Source organism: Brachycentrus maculatus, unplaced genomic scaffold (assembly GCF_059751285.1).
Source record: "Brachycentrus maculatus isolate JH-2025_06_01 unplaced genomic scaffold, ASM5975128v1 h1tg000287l, whole genome shotgun sequence".
Lineage (NCBI taxonomy): Eukaryota > Metazoa > Arthropoda > Insecta > Trichoptera > Brachycentridae > Brachycentrus > Brachycentrus maculatus.
This window is the reverse complement of record NW_028281038.1, coordinates 33,270-51,057: the sequence shown is the minus strand read 5'-3', so window position 1 is coordinate 51,057 and position 17,788 is coordinate 33,270. Positions and strand designations below refer to the sequence as shown.

The 17,788-nt window shown below is 32.9% G+C and overlaps 1 protein-coding gene across 2 annotated transcripts in view; it reads right to left on the bottom strand.

Moving 5' to 3' along the window:
- The window catches only part of LOC148305065 (cathepsin B-like), a 282,331-nt gene extending 268,303 nt beyond the window's left edge, over positions 1–14,028 (bottom strand). The window contains exons 1-6 of one of the 2 annotated variants that reach the window (XM_088267270.1): positions 13,876–14,028; positions 7,271–7,464; positions 6,326–6,467; positions 4,732–4,888; positions 3,826–3,963; positions 2,984–3,208 (exon numbers count right to left, since the gene is read on the bottom strand). In XM_088267270.1, coding sequence (XP_088123396.1) covers positions 2,984–3,208; positions 3,826–3,963; positions 4,732–4,888; positions 6,326–6,467; positions 7,271–7,449 — 841 coding nt within the window. In that variant the 5' untranslated portion in view covers positions 7,450–7,464; positions 13,876–14,028. Of the gene's footprint in view, positions 1–2,983; positions 3,209–3,825; positions 3,964–4,731; positions 4,889–6,325; positions 6,468–7,270; positions 7,495–13,875 lie in introns of those variants that run through there. The other variant, XM_088267271.1, reaches the window with a different exon arrangement.
- Between the last annotated feature and the right edge of the window lie 3,760 nt (positions 14,029–17,788).

Below are 17,788 nucleotides of genomic sequence, written 5' to 3'. Positions count from 1 at the left end.
AATGACTTGTTCGATTTCAAGAAAGAAATTTCTCATAAGACACTCATTTATTGTAAAATGTGATGCGTTCTTTAAAGTGGTGTTTCGTCACCTTCCTGCTAAATCTATTATTTAATATAATACCCTTTTTTTTAATCTCTGAATGTTTTTTAATAGTTTTATAACATAAATGTGGAATTGTTTAATCGGGTATTTTTTTAACCTAACTATTTTTTGTTAATGTAATGTAATTGTTATTGTTAATGTAAGTATTGTTTATTATGTCATTTTTTTGTATGTAAGCTGTACAATACCCGAATAAATCAGTTAAATTTAATCAGAAAAGACAATAAATATTATTTTTAATTAATGTTTCACTTAGTAAATACCACTATTTCTTAAAATCTACCATGACACGTGTTTCGACGCATTCCGCATCATTTTCAAAACACGTGTCACAGTAGATTTGAAAAAATGGTGGTATTTACTAAGTGAAACATTAATTAAAAATATATAGATTTTACCACAAAGCGACTGCCGAATCAATTAATGAAAATAAATATTATTTTTGACATCTCAACATAAGATTAATGTACATATGTAATAATTAAACTAACTAACCATCACGCCACTTTCCCGCAGGGGTAGGCAGAGAGAAAAGAACGCCACACCACTCTGTCTTTGCAATTTGCATTCTTCGCATCTTCCACGTTCATGCATCTCCTTATACATACCCGCCGATTATTACGACTCCTGACCTGACCACTTTCAAGTATTTGGCATACCTGATCGTGCCATGTTTCTCTCGGTCTTCCTCTGTTTTTTTTTCTAATTGAATTCGCCTCATAAATTTGTTTTACCGTTCTTTCCTCACTCATTCGTTCTACATATCCAAACCATCTCAACACACCTTTCTTAATTTTATCGATAATGCTTATCTCAGCTTTGCATTCCATAGAATAATACTGAAGAGTTTCAAAAAATTGTGGTGTAGCTGTCAATGTTGAATGTTGTAGGTGTGTAATCAATGAACCAGCCTATGATGGCCATAAGCCATTTAAGTATCCAGACTTATTACCATATTCTTCTACATCTATGTTGAGATGTTTAAAATCTAAAATAACTCCTAATTGGAGAAACACAGACTTGTGAACAAGGATTTGGACACTCCCAAAGTGTTGTGATCCTTTAATTATAATAATGACCTTAAAAGGAATATAACCCGTAACCTCTTTTATCTAATATGCTGACCATTCACTTCAAAGGGTCAAAAAGAATATCGAAATTTTCATAAACATGTAAGGGAAGAATGACATATCGCTCACTCCTTTCAAGAACGTCATAAATTAAAAATTATCAATTTTCAGTTATGCATGTTTTCGGAATGCCCAGAAAATGTACTCTATCCCATCAAAAGTGGCATATTTTTAACTTAATATTTACCCGCTGTAGGGCAGAAAGTGTTGTTTATTTTTGCATTTTGAAGAAAAGGTATTGTTCAATTATTTTTTTAAAAATACTAAATATTTTTCAAATGGAGAAAAAACATTCAGGTTTTACCTAAAAAGATCTGTTGCACAGCAAAAAGTTCAAAAAGTGACTTGATATTTATTTTTAATACATTGTATTATATTTTTAAACTTTAAAAACGTTCTCCTGAAAAGTCAAGTTTTTTGATTTATGACGTTCTTGAAAGGAGTGAGCGATATGTGGAGGTCCTCACCAAAATATTATATTTCCAATATTGCACGAAAAAATCGTTTAAATGCAAATCTGTTATGTTTACTGTATTCTATCGAAATCTTAATTAAAGTTGCGACAAAACGTGAACAATCCTGTGTTAAACCAATATAAAATCCTTAAATCGCACCAAAACGTAACAATTTTACAGGCTAGAATTCCTGATTATTTAATATTATTTAAAATAGAAATGTAACGTTTTGGTGAGAACCTCCACATAAAATAGTATGCACGACTTTATATTAGCATTTTACATTCCAAATAGGTCTGAAAATCAGACCACCCCACCCTGTTCTTGGGTCCGTCTTGCTGTCCCAGTTTCATAAATCAGATTGGTTTTTGCATACGAGGTTCGATAATGGAGCTGTGACCATTATAATACGCGTCACGTCATTATAAAGTTTAAGTGGTCGTTAGCAAAGTTAGGTTTAGTTACAAAAACAGGCCATTATCTCTGCACCGTTCTAGAGGATTGAAATATATTGCCTCATATTATTAGGAAAATGACGGAAAATCTTGATCTTTAAACGTTTGTAACGAGAAAATATTTATATATATATATATATATATATATATATATATATATATATATATATATATATATATATATGTATATAAATATATATATATTTATATATATATATATATATATATATATATATATATATATATATATATATATATATATATATATATATATATATATATATATATATATATATAAACAAATATGTAAATGTAGATTCACAACATGTTGAGTACCTATATATGTCTAAATACTTGTTCACAAATCTAGGTTTTATCCAGTTATTTTATCATTTTTCAACATCTCAACACCCACACATCAATATTCTTCTTCGTTTATGTTGGGAGGGCTTCGTTTATGTTGGTCATAAGCCGGTCATAAGTGATCTACTATTTTTTTTGAAACTCCTACATATACTCATACATTGAATTCACGAAGCTGTACATATGACTTCACAAGAGCCATCTTTGCTGGATGGAGAAAGCTTTAAGTAAGTAGAGACTCTTTTTAGATCTATGCAAGATTTAAAACCTTGATTCTTTTCACATACAGTGAAATACCTGAAAACAATCTCTCGGGACTGGTACTTGAAGCGCAGGACTGATCATCCATCCCTACTGACCATCATAGGAATAAACTTCATGATAACAGTAGATACTATTTAGTGCCTTATGCACCATTAGATACGGAAAGGGTAGAAAAAAGCTCGCCAATTAGTTGGTTTAAAAAAAATCATACCGAGTTCATCGCCCGTCACATGCTTATAGACTCCAGACTTATAAGCGAGCAGATCTTCGTATACAGTAAAGGCACCCTCGACTGGCCCATTTTTGTAAATTTCCTGACGGATATCCTCATCTATCCCGTTCACGGAATAAGCTCTGGCTCCAAAATGCTTGTCCTTACTGTACGGCACATTATAGCTCGGCTCGCACTTCCTCACGCACGTGGGAGTTTCACCATCTAAAACATATCGCAAAACACATTTACATACTCAAACGCTAAGATGAAAGATTATTATTATTCGACGATGAATAACATCGTAGCCTACTCTAGGCTACTAGAAACTGCTGAAATGCGAATGCTTAGATGGTCAGCTAGAGTGTCTCATAGAGGCAAAATAAAGAGTTTACGAATTCATGGAAGCCTGGGTGTAACTTACATTAAAAGTGAGGTAGAATAATAGTACATCAATAGTAAGGGAAAGGAAGATCTACCAAACGATTGCCAGACCCGCACTCCTCTATGGCTCCGAATGCTGGACGATGTACAACACCTACTCTAGGCAACTAGAAACTGCTGAAATGCAAATGCTTAGATGGTCAGCTAGAGTGTCCACTAGAGATCCTGTATCACAAGTCTGTTTTTTTTGTTAGTTGGAATATATATTTTTTTATCAATCAACCCGACATTGTACATTTACTCTTTACAGTTAGTTCAATAAATATATAAATCAATTAATATATATAAGAGGTGAAAATATAAACACATTTATTTCACGTTTTGATAGAACCAGAACATCATGGTTATAATTAATGCACAAAAAAATGTTTCGATTCTGATATTTATGTTATACTTACTTTCTCCATCACACTTGGGTCTAGTTCCGTTGACGTGGTGTTCACATGGTGGGATTTCGTACGGTTGGCAACCCTGATTTGATCCGTAACTTCCTCCGGAAACCAACCCAGAACTTACCCAATATTCCCATGCAGCTCCTAAAAGCAAAATAAAAATATATCACAAATTGTTGGTACAAACGAAAACCATTCGAATAACTATGGATCTCTTAAAACTTTACTTCAAAAACTAAGACAAAAGTTAGCTTAGAATTGCTGTCAAATAATGAACAAGAGAATATCTTGGATATGTCAGTAAATACCACCTCCTTCAAGTTATCATCACAGGAATGAAAGAGAGAAGGAGAGATGTAGGAGAAAGAAGAAGGTCGTGATTAAAAAATATCAAGAATGAACTGGAATATGCAGTGGTAAAGAGCTAGATACAGGAAGTTATATGTAGAACTGATGACTAATTAGGAAGAGTACTAGAAAACAGACAAATGAGAAAATCAGACGCCAGAGCAAAAGCTGTTGGTAGATCGTATTGTCAGACTGAAATGGCAATGGACAGGTCATGTCGCGAGACAAAGAATGGACAGATGAGTATCCAGTGTTTTGCGGTGGAGACCATGGGACATGCATAGAGAAATAGGCCAGCTTCAGAAAACATGGTCCAATGACATTGTCTCCTAGTCGCGGGTAGTAAGTAGACTGAAAAAGCTCAAACAAGAGGAGTTTGGGAAAAAATAGAAAAGGCCTATATCCAGTACTGAAAAGACAGCTGACAAAGAAGAAAATAAAACACTTGAAATTGTCATCGTATTCCTGGATCTGATACACAAGCATCTAGGCTTCCTGACAAACACTCGAAAGAAAAAGACTGGAGGAAGAAAAATAAGAATAAGCTGTTTGGTAAATTATTACCTGGATATCCTCCGTTGCAGCCATTTCCACACGAGTCGCAACACGCCAGCAGATTATCGGACGAGATTCTCACATGATCAGCTCCTTTAGAATGGATGCAAATTCTGTCTGACATGGCTTCGACAGCTCCAAATGCCCAACATGAGCCACATGACCCCTAAAAACAATGAATGAGAGATGTTTATAAGTTGGAAAATTCAAAAACATATATTTTCATTTAATAATAGTTAAAAATTTAATGAAACAGAAGTTATTGAATGTGTGTAGGCGATGATAACATGACATGGTCAACCGTTTTCCAAAGTTTGCAAAGACAAAATATAAAACGTATTTTTTGTTTTCTCAATATTTTGAGTGTCCAAATTTTTGTTCACGAATTCTGGATTTTCTCTACCAACTAATATCCGGTTACGCTTTTGTGTCTTTGGCGACATCTTTTGTTAAAATTAGAAAGTGATCAGTTAAACCATCGAATCACAGGTAGTTACCACTATCAATGCTCAGACTTCCACATTCTTCTTTATATATTTTAAATATTTTAATAGAAAATCTTGAAATTTTTATAAAATTTATAGATCGTTCTTCTCTGTCTCCAAGAATAATATGGAAGTCTGGGCATTTACTGGGCTTACGATCTGACACAAACTGGTTTAAATGATCAATTAACCATTTATACGTGTAACATTGATCATTTTACCTACGATTGATAACTGCACTGATAAAATTTCTGAATTTGTTCTTATGCTTCAATTTATACCTTCTTGCACATGCTATTTCTTCGGCACCATCTATGATTGAATTTAGTTTTGAAATATTAGAAGAGAACTTCATGAAAAAGATTAAGACACTCTAAATATTGTATATTATATTTTTTTTAATATTATTTATTGATTAGGCATTAACTTCGTGGAATGACACGTTGATTATTTTAAAAAATTAAACACGTAATATACCACTTAATGAATTATATTTATATATATACATCGATAAAATTAAGAAAGGTGTGTTGAGATGGTTTGGACATGTGGAGCGTATGAGTGAAGAAAGAACGGTTAAACAAATTTATGAGGCGAATGTAGTTGGAAAAAGAAGCAGAGGACGCCCGAGGAAAACTTGGCACAATCAGGTATGTCAAATACTTGAAAGCGGCCGGGTCAGGAGTAGTAATAATCGTCGGGTATGTACGAGGAGATGCATGAACGTAGAAGAGGCAAAGAATGTTTGCAAAGACAGAGTGGTGTGGCGTTTGATTCTCTCTGCCTACCCCTGCGGTGAAGCGGCGTGATGGTTAGTTAGTTAGTTAGTTTTACTAGTTTCGATAACTTACAGATGTTTTCATCATGTGGTTTAATTTTTACCAGAAGATGAAAACATCTGTAAGTTTTCGAAACTAGTCGTATATATAAATAATACTCTTTGAGTGTTATATTCAAGTGTTTAATTTTTAAAAATAATATTTTTACACGAATATGCATGTTTTTAAAATGGCTTTTATTCTTAGCTGTAGCTACCATGTTTGTTGTGGATTCGCTTCAATTCTCGTCAAAATATAAGGGTACAAATTTATGAAATTGATATGATATTTGGATCTTACCTGATCTCTGACTTCTTTGATTGTCGGACAATGAGGCCACGCATCACGACTGTCAAAGTTTTCAGGAAGATCGTCTTCCAAAAGTGTGTAAGAAGCGCGAATAATGGGTAATTTTCTTCCTCCGGGCAATACGCCCATTAATCTATAAAATAATGGTGGTACAATTTTCCACCATTAAAAATATTAGCATTGTGACCTATTATTAGTGTTATAGGTAATTACATATTCCAAATATCAAAATTAAACATTGATTTTAGGGTCAATTTAGTTGTTTCTTTATTAAAAAAAAAAAAAATTAAAATAAAATTCGTGACAATTGTTTCGCGTGTTAGGGCATATACTGTCTGTAGTTTAATAATGCTCTAACAAGGTGACGTTATTGTCACGATTTTTTTTAATTAAAAAAATGTTACTTAGTAGACCCTAAAAATATGTGTGTGATTTTAATATTAAAAATGTTTGAAGTTTATTTTATTTCATTTTAAAGGAATACACCACAAAGCCTCTTTGTGGGCTATTTACATATTTTTAGAGGCTCGTCTGCAGGTAGGATAGTAAGGATAGGGAAGTTGAATGTGAAAAATACATCACAAACACCCAGACCAATTTCAAATAAGTAAACGTCCCTCAAAAAACACAAGTTTTTCTATAATTTACATTTGAACTAACTTTGTGATTCTCCATTTTATAATTAAAATATTACTTTATTATGAAATCACTTAAAATATTTTATTATAACTAAATTATAATGTCGACCGGTTTCGAAGCTAACCGCTTCTTTATCCGATATTATTCAGTCTGGATAAAGAAGCGGTTAGCTTCGAAACCGGTAGACATTTTAATTAAGTTGAAATAAATATTAATAGTGATTTTAGAATAAAGTTATATTTTTCTTATAAAAATATTACGCTTTATACTAAAAAAATAAATTATTGTGATACCAACCTTTTGATATATCTGTAGTCGATATCCTTACGAAAGTTCCTGCCCGCTATCCACGATGACTGCCTCGAGTTGATCGCGTGGATAAACTCGTCCGAAAAGGGATGAACGAATGTGGCAGAGAGGACGGAGGATAGGATCATCAGTACGAGGGCGCAAACCGCCCTAAACGGGGTATCCATCCTTAAAACGAGCTACTAAAACAACACAGAGACTCGTCTTAATAGGCCGAAGCGCGTTGTGAGCGTTCACTGCACGTTGAATATCAACAATGGACAATTTTACAAGTGTGAGTTGAATACTACACTAAGTCAAAATGCGATCCTAAATTGCGACGAATGTGTGGCGAAACGATGAACGATATGTGTTTGAATGGTGATACTGAATACTTGTTCACAAATCAGAATTTACACATTATTTTTTGACATCTCAACATATATAAAGAAGAATATGGAAGTATGGACATTTGCAGGACTTACGATCATAGGTTGGTTTAAGTGATCACTTTGCACGCGTGTAAAATTGCTTGAATCACTATATTTCATATAGGTATATATCATTAATGTAATGGCAAAGGGGTATATCTGTCAAATTTTTCATTTTCTAAGTTTGTTCCACAAAATGCCTAAAATAGTGCACTCCGTAATCTAGCAAAAGGATATAGCAATAGTTGCAATACTTATTTAGTTTTTTTTAAAGATATGTACATATAAAATACATAAAACAAATGAGTTATTTAATTTCACAAGTTTTTTTTGCTTTCCTGTAAAATTTGGTCTGGTACAGATATACCTTTGCCTTCACACTACCGATATATGGAGGTTCCAAGAATTTGAGTAGTGTGGTTGTCAATTATGGGTAGAATTGAAGAATGTTACACGTGTGTGAAGTGATCACTAAAACCAGCCTATGACGCTTGTAAGCCCCGTAAATGCCCAGACCTCCATATTCTTTTTCATCTATGTAGAGATGTCAAAAAATAATAAGGAATATAACTCATATAATAATAATAAAACCCTTACCCGCACCCCAGTGGTGCATAGGGCACTGCGTCATATAAACGAAGTGTTATCTTGATCGTATACACATGAATGAAAGGTGATTAGCCTTCCGCTTCAGGTGCCAGTCCAGGGTAACATTGGATCAATATTACAGTGAAAAAATCACTTATATTTATTTTACCCCCCTTGGGAATCGAACCCGGGACCTCCAGAGCGTTAGCCGAGCGTGCTGACCATTACACTACGGAGGCGGACAAAAAAACCTTTACTAACTCATATAACGCGAGATAATCCAGATTTGTGAACAAGGATTTGGACACACTCAAAATGTGGTAAAGACGACTTCATTCTGAATTCTGAACTCGTACGTTCGATCGATTTTATTAAACTTCCTTTTTTATCCTAAACACACTCGACATATGAAGAAACACACACCCATATAATAAAATTAAGCACTTTATTTAATTTATAGTCCCGTGGGATCAATAAACGAGTGCTGAGCGGGTGTAGACAAAAAAACCTTTTCTTAAAATACGTGATGTCCCGTATTTACGTTACGCATGTATACAAAATAACGTGATACCATTACGACAGCGAAATGGGGACCTGTTTAAAAAAAAAGCTATAAAAATAAGGATAATGGAGTCACATAGAATAAAATTTATTACACCATTCGGTCAAACCTCGTGTACTTTTATCATAAACAATAAAAGAGAAAAAAAGAAATTGGATTTAAAAAATATATAGAAGTACATACAAACATATTTATATATCGTAAATTTTCAGTTGCGCATGTTTTCGAATTGCCCAGAAGATGTACTATAACCCAGCAAAAGCGGCATATTTTTAACTTAATATTTACCCGCCACAGGATAGAAAGTGCTGTTTTTGCATTTTGAAGAGAATGTATTGTTTAATTATTTTTTTTAAATATACTAAATATTTTTCAAATGGAGAAAGAACCTACAGATTTTACCTTAAAAGATCTGTTGTACAGTAAAAAGATCAAAAACTGGCTTGATATTTATTTTTAATACATCTTATTTTATTCTTAAACTTTAAAAACGATCTCCTGAAAATCAAGTTTTTTGATACATGACGTTGTTGAAAGGAGTGAGCGAAATATATATATATATATATATTGTATAAAGTTTCGTTGTGCCTCTCCAAAAAAGAGACTGCGCTCTTTTGTACATTTTTTAAAAATGGTTAACATGTAATTAGGCATTGATTTTTTCTTGAGAATTTTGATATTTTCTAATTTTTTAAATTTTATTATTGAGTTTATTGTAGTATTTAATTCTTAAATATTTGTTGATGTATACATCGTAGTCGTACAGGAGAAATTGACCAACTGACAAAACGTTAAATGTTCAGGAGGGCCATGTAAGTCACCTTTGCTTGGCAAGAAAATAAACATCCATGCAGTTATTAATTTTTAACAAGTGAATATAATATACTTATGATAAATAAATCCCTTACCGCACCTCAATGGTGCATAGGGCACTGCTTCATATAAACGCAGTGTTATCTCGATCGATTACACATGAAGGAAAGGTGATCAGCCCTCCACTTCAGGTACCAGTCCAGTGTAATATTGAATAAATATTAGAGTGAAAAAAATCACTTATATTTATTAAACCCCCCTGGAAATCGAACCCGGGACCTCCAGAACGGTAGGCGAGCATGCTGACCATTACACTACGGAGGCGGATATAATATACTTACAAGTTAAAAATCCTTTGGGATTTTTTTCAGGGCAAGATTAAGCTAGTAAGATATCAAACAGTGAACGATCACGTTTTTGGAAAAAATACACTTGGTCACTTTATCCTGTATGACTACGATATACATATATAAAACCAATTTTAGGGATCAAAATCTATTTATTAATTATGCAAGCGCTAAATTAGACTTAAAATCATTTAGCTGTGTTCCGTAAACTTTGGCGAGGCAAGCTTATAATATATACAGGGCAAATTGAATACTGACTTTGGCAATACCAAAACAGGGTCCACTGTATATTAGTCTTTATCGCCCCGACCGACTATTCTCCTACCGCCTTCCCTACGCCTAAGTTAGCGTATCCAATTAGGAGTACGGTTTGAATAGGTATTATAAATTACCAAAAACCTTTATCCGAATGCATAATTTAATTAATTTCAATTGATAATGCCGCGTTACATCTTTCCCGAATACGAGTATGAACAACCATTCCTTGTGGTCTAGTCTAAAGCTTGGCAAAGTTTGTTATAACGATACACCGCTTTATCATTTATTGATTCGGCATTAACTTTGTGGAATGACAAGAAGATTATTTAAAAAAATAAAACACTTGTAATTAACCACTTAACGAGTTTTATTTTTATTTCTTGAATATTTTTCGCACAGACTTTGTGACACATTTTATAAACCATATAAAATGAAACAATTTTACTTTTTTTTTACAAAAATGTTAATATTATTAGTATATAACCACTCACCGTGAGTGGTTATATACTAATATTATTAACATTTTTGTAAAAATATTAATAAATAAGTTAAAATGACTAACCACAAAGTAGATGCTTTAAATATTAATAATATTGAAGATAAAACAACTTTGTTATAACCATTTTTTATTGGTACACTTTTTCCTACCGGTTACGACAAGAACCTTGTCATCCTCAGGGTTTATGTACTAATTCTAAAACATTGAAATACTCATAGTAAGGTTATACTTAATTACCCTTCATAGTAAATTATGGGTATTTCAATGTTTTAGAATTAGAACACAAACCTTGAGGATGACAAGGTTCTTGTCGAAACCGGTTGGAAAAAGTGTACCAATAAAAATTGGTTAAAACAAATTTGTTTTATTGTATAAAGTTAATTTTTATTACACACGACTAGTTTCGAAAACTTACAAATGTTTTCATCTACTGGTGAAGATTAAAACTAACTAGTGGTTATTATAAATAAAGGTCAAGTGATAAATAATTAAGAAAATTTAGAAATACATAATAAAACCCTTATCCGCACCCCAATGGTGCATAGGGCACTGTGTCATATTAACGCAGTGTTATCTTAATCGTTTACACATGAAGGAAAGGTGATCAGCCCTCCGCTTCAGGTACCAGTCCAGGGTGATATTGAATAAATATTACAGTGAAAAAATCACTTATATTTATTTTACCCCCCCTGGGAATCGAACCCGGGACCTCCAGAACGGTATCCGAGCGTGCTGACCATTACACTACGGAGGCGGACAATACATTAAAATTAGAAATACATTAAAATTTTAATTAAGATAAAACGTTAACGAATAATATACTGTCTCAAAATACGTCACCATTATTATCTATGTTTCCTTTTACAAAAAATCCCGTTCCTTAAAAAGAGGAACGTTTAAAATTGTCATTTAAAATTTTATTTTAACTTATAATTTGACCAGTTAATTTATTAAAAACATTTTGATGAGGCATTAAAATTGTTGTAAATACAAAAATAAATTGAAAAAATATGAATAACAAACTTTGTATAAGAAACAAAGAAATAAATTTTGTATTTTAATCAATAGCAATGTGTTTGCGTAGAATAATAAACTAATTTAATAAACACGAGATAGTGAATATTGAGTTCATAGTTCACGACAGGTCAATATCTACGTATCTACTTTATTTTATCTCCAATATTTATACTCGCGTCTTATAACATGCTATGAATTATGATATATTACAGTAAAACCACGATATAACGTAATAGTTCGGTCATGGATGTGTTCGCTAAGCTTTATTATTTTCTTTCTTTGTCACATAAGTTTAAATGAAAATGTACATAAAATAAAAAAAATTTAAATTCTGAATTTGCCATACACTCAATAGAAAATGATCACTCATTTGATATAAATAACGGTGTGAATATATTACACACATGCAAAAGAAGACTTAAATTATATTAATTAGAAAAATTATAAATTAAAAAGGCAATTTATAATAATTTACAACTAATAAATACACAAGTAAATAATTTTGCTAAAAGTCCGTTATTAAATATGTTTCCAATCACTCAACATCGCTGATCCCTTTTGACTGTAACTGCCAATCAAAACAAAAAAAAATTAAAGCCACTTGAGATCTACCCAAGCTCCTTTCCCTAACCGTCAGAATATTTTGAATTTTGTTTAAGTAGATAGTGTTTTAGTATTAATCAGTCTTGATAAAGAAGCGGTTAGCTTCGAAACCGGTAGATATTATAATTTATAATAATAAGATGTAATAATAAGTTGGGAGGATGCAAGGGAGCTGGCAGCCGACAGAAAAGCCTGGAGACAGTTTGTGGACTCCATATGCTCCACCTAGGGAGCGGATATGGTTATTATATATGTTAATAAAACATTTTTGGTGATTTTGGTCAGCCCCGTAAATGCCCAGAATTCCATATTCTTCTTCATTTTTGATGAGATATAAAAAAATATTATGAATCAAACAATACATTTTCTTCAAAATGCAAAAAAAAACACTTTCTGCCCTGTAGCGGGTAAATATTAAGTTAAAAATACACCTGTTTTGCTGGGATAAAGTACATTTTCTGGGCATTCCGAAAACATGCACAACTGAAAATTGACGAATTTCGATTTATGACGTTCTTGAAAGGAGTGAGCGATTTGTGAAATTTTGTCATTGGAATGTTACAATTACCTGTTTTATTTGCTATTCATTATTGTGAATGTATTGATGTAAATGTTCTGTTAAATTTCTATATAAATGAAATAAAAAATAAAAATTCATGACTACCGATTTCAGAGCAACTATTTCCACACTCATCAAGACAACTAACTAATAGTACATTGTCGTTCAATTGAAATACATCGTGCGGTCTGTAATTTTTTTAGATCTAGCAGACCTATAAAAACATCTAAAAACCGGTTTTAATCTGGCATACCTACACATACAACTAAAAATAAATATATATAATACTATTCATAATAAAGAAAAATGATTATTTGTTATAAGTGGAGTGGAGTTCTGGCTCCAGCCCTAATGTATGGAACTGAAACATGGTGTTAGCAAAAGAAGGATGGAGGTAGACTGAATGCAGTCGGAATGCAATTTCTCAGTGCGACAGAACCATGTGTGATAGATGTTCCAATGGTGATATACGGAAAGAATGTAAGGCTGAGATAAGCATTATCGATAAAATTAAGAAAAATGTGTTGCGAAAGATGGTTTGTGAATCGAATGAATGAAAAAGGAACATTAAAATTAAAAAAAAATAAGCGAATGGAAATAATGCAAGACTGAGATAAGTACTATTTATAAAATAAAGAAAAGTGTGTTGAGATGGTTTGGGTTGAGAGACGCATTGGGTGAATGCAGTTAGAAATAGAAGCAGAGGAAGACCGAGGAAAACTTGGCATGATCGAGTATTTAAAATTATTAAAAGTGGTCAGGTCAGGAGTCGGAACAACCGGCGGATATGTATGAGGAGATGCATTATTGTGGGAGAGGCGAAGATTGTTTGCAAAGACAGATTGGTGTGGCATTCTATTTGCTCTGCCTACCACTGCGGGAAGTGGCGTGAAGGTTAGTCAATATTTGTTTTAAATAAGTATTTCGATAGACTTACCGTTTAGTGATAAATTTATATATATATATATATATTTACACGGAGCCAAACAAAAATGGCTGATGTATCGTTTGCAACAAAAAATATATAGAAATTAAAAATACGACAGTATCTACTGGTTGAACTTGATCCCCGGAGAGACCAAATCGAACTGAAGCCAGTGGCGGATTGACGAGTGATTATATACTTGCTTCTGAATCATGTTCCATCGGTGTGAAGACGATTTGCTTACAAAACGAGTTGCTAGTTACCACAAGTACATACCACATTGATACGAATCATATTTGATTACAATACAAGCATACTTGAAGAACCGATGGATTACAGACCCCAACGCGTGTCGGAGCCATGGAGTAATTAAGAATATAAAACTTATCAAAGATAATATCGCTCACTCCTTTCAACAATGTCATAAATAAAAAATCAATTTTCAATTGCATGTATTCAGAATGCCCAGAAAATGTACTATATCCCAGCAAAAGCGGCATATTTTTAACTTAATATTTACCCGCTACAGGACAGAAAGTGTTGTTTTTGCATTTTGAAGAAAAGGTATTGTTTAATTATTTCTATAAATATCCTAAATATTTTTCAAATGGAAAAAAACCTTCAGGTTTTACCTAAAAAGATCTGTGGACAGTAAAAAGTTCAATAAGTGGCTTGATATTTATTTTCAATACATTTTATTATATTTTTAAACATTAAAAACGATCTCCTGAAAAATCAAGTTTTTTGATGTATGACGTTATTGAAAGGGGTGAGTGATATGGATAGAATGGTGAGCGTTACACGAGTGTATAAAATGATCGATTAAGCCAGCCAAATGCCAGGTAGTAAGTTCTGGGATGTTCAAAATTTCATCTTCTTTAATATAAAGCGATACGATAGACGTTTCATCATTTTATCAATTATAACCACTATTGCTCAAAAGCTATTGAGTCGGTACATTCAGCATCATTTTCAAACGCGGTGTTTGAAAATGGTGCGGAACATATCGAAATTCGCGTCGTAATAGATTTTAAGAAATAGTGGTATATAAGTAAAATTTATAGTACAAATATATATATATATATATATATATATATATATATATATATATATATATATATATATATATATATATATATATATATATATATAATATATATATACATATATACCCCTATGCTAAAATGCAATCCGCCTCCGTGGTGTAGTGGTCAGCGCACTCGGCTACCGTTCTGGAGGTCCCGGGTTCGATTTCCAGGGGGGTCAAATAAATATAAGTGATTTTTTCACTCTAATATTTATTCCATATTACCCTGGACTGGTACCTGAAGCGGAAGGCTGATCACCCTTCTTTCGTGTGTTGACGATCAAGATAACACTGCGTTTATATGATGCAGTGCCCTATGCACCATTGGGGTAAGGATAAGGATAAGGGTTGGAACGAAATGCTGATATATCAGTATAAGTTTAATATATTTTTAAATTTTAAAATCCGTTTGCAATGAACGCCAATATCGAACAAGGTTTGTAAATTCGTCTCGACTCTGATTCACGTATAGAGTTCATGCAGTCTTACTCATCAAAACTTGTGTACAAGAACATATTATTGTGGCAAAAAAATTTTTTCATGATAACAAACGTTTATACAAAACATAGTCATTTATTAAACTTTGCATGACCAAACGCTTCAAATACTTAAGATATTGTAATGACCAAATGGCGCTAAATATAGGGTTATTTTCATATTATTTTTTGACATCTCATCAAAGATGAAGAAGAATGTGGAAGTCTGGCCATTTACGGGGCTGACGACCGTCATAGGCTGGTTTTAGTGATCACTTTACACACGTGTAACATTCACCAATTCTACCCATTATTGACAACCACACTACTCAAATTCTTGGAAGTTCTATATATATGAACCAATTTAGAAACTTTGTTCTTGAATCACTACAACTTCACTAGAGACATCTATTAGTGAGATGTAAAGAAGCTTTTTAGTAAGCAAAAACTCTTATATTAGTATGTGAGGTCCGAATCCTGGATTATAATCACACATTATAATCACATTATAATGTTACACGTGTGTAAAGTGATCACTTAAACTAGCCTATGACGGTCGTCAGCCCCGTAAATGCTCAGACTTCCATATTCTTCTTCTTCTTTGATGAGATGTCAAAAAATAATATGAAAATAACTCTTGTAATTGGAGATCAACAAAATAAAAGCAAGTATTTGGACACACTCAAAATGTTGTATCTATAATATTGATAAATAAAGTTTTAAATTTAAAAAATGCCTGATTTATTTTAGGGTCGCATTTATTTTCTTCTGAAATGATAAAGGGAGAGGAATCACGCCTTGGACTTAAGAAAAGTGCACGAAGCGTTCACGGTCCCTTCTTCCATTAGATTTCATTCCTTTCGGTGCTCTAATACAGTACACGATAATTGAATCTCAAGTGACATTTATGAATCGTGTACCCAACGCGGAGCATAATTGAACAATGTCATACAGAAACCATCCTATCCACAATTTGAATTTATGATGAATGCTGCTTCATCAGTGGTATTTTTTTTATTTGCTGAAGACACCCAACGCAAAAGATCAATACGATATTTTTTGGAGAATTTTTTTCTAACCCGCAAGCAAAAAATCTATGAAAAAATATGTTAATGAATCATTCCACGTAGGATGTGATAGCTTCGAAATTTTTCACGTTAAAATTATTTATATCCATTAAAATATTTAAAAATATCGAATTATTTACATACCTAGATGAAGAAAAAAAAACAACTCGCTGAAACCATCTAAGATGGTTGAATGTGTTCATTTTACTTTTTTTTTTAGTTTCGCTGAAATTATCCAACCAATGAAATACCGAACCTGTGACCATATCGAAAAAAATCTTTACAATTTTGAATATGATACAAAGCAAACATTGTTTCTTGATGGCAGTATTAACCCTTACTGGTCCAATGTCGAATCTCATTCGACATCGATTTTTTGCTCTTAGGTCCCATGTCGGATGTTATTCGACATTTTTTTCATTATTAGTGGTTTCGCCACAGTGCGAAATGAAACTCAAAAAAATAGTTATTCGAAGGACCAGTCTTATGGTATTAACAATAAGACGACGATTCTACAAGGTTGAAATATTTAGATCGATTTGGAGTCGTGATACTCTCCCGAGTTAGTTCGACGATTTATGCTCGAACTTTCAAGTACCAAGGGACGGCGAGTTCGATAAATATCAAATAGCACGTATGAATAAAGAACTAACCTTTTATTCTTATAGATGGTCTTGATCCAGCGCTGGGATCAGGGCGATTCTCTCTTGATGGTGGTGATGGGGTCACAAAATACAGCGAGGTATTCAACAACAATTCAATAAAATACAGCGAGGTATTCACAACAATTCAATATATAGAGCGCCCGCGTGAAGAGTCAAATTACAACTATTTGTACTTTTGTTTTTTATCTTTTATTTGGGCAGTCGGGCGTCGTTCGAAATTCAAAACGTACTACCGATAAGTACCGGCCAAACCATGCCCCCCGCCTTGGAAGTTCCTAGAGCTTCCGAAACCGTCGACGCAAACCGAAAGAACCACGAACTCCAAAACGATCAAACACGAATGTTGAAGAGAGAGAAATAATATGGAAAAATATTTAAATAAAGGGATAATTAAATAATTCATTTCAATTTGAACCATAAGAGGTTTGAGGTAATTCTCTCAACACTTTCACTTGTTCGGAAACGTCCAATTCAATACAATATGAAACTTAATGCAAAAAACAAACAAACAAAAAAAAACTGAGATAAAAAAAATGCAAAAACAATAGATAAACAAACTACTATTGATTTGGAATTGGACACAGTTTAACAACTGGCCTTTTGAAGCTGGTGGTTTGGGTTCTGACCAAA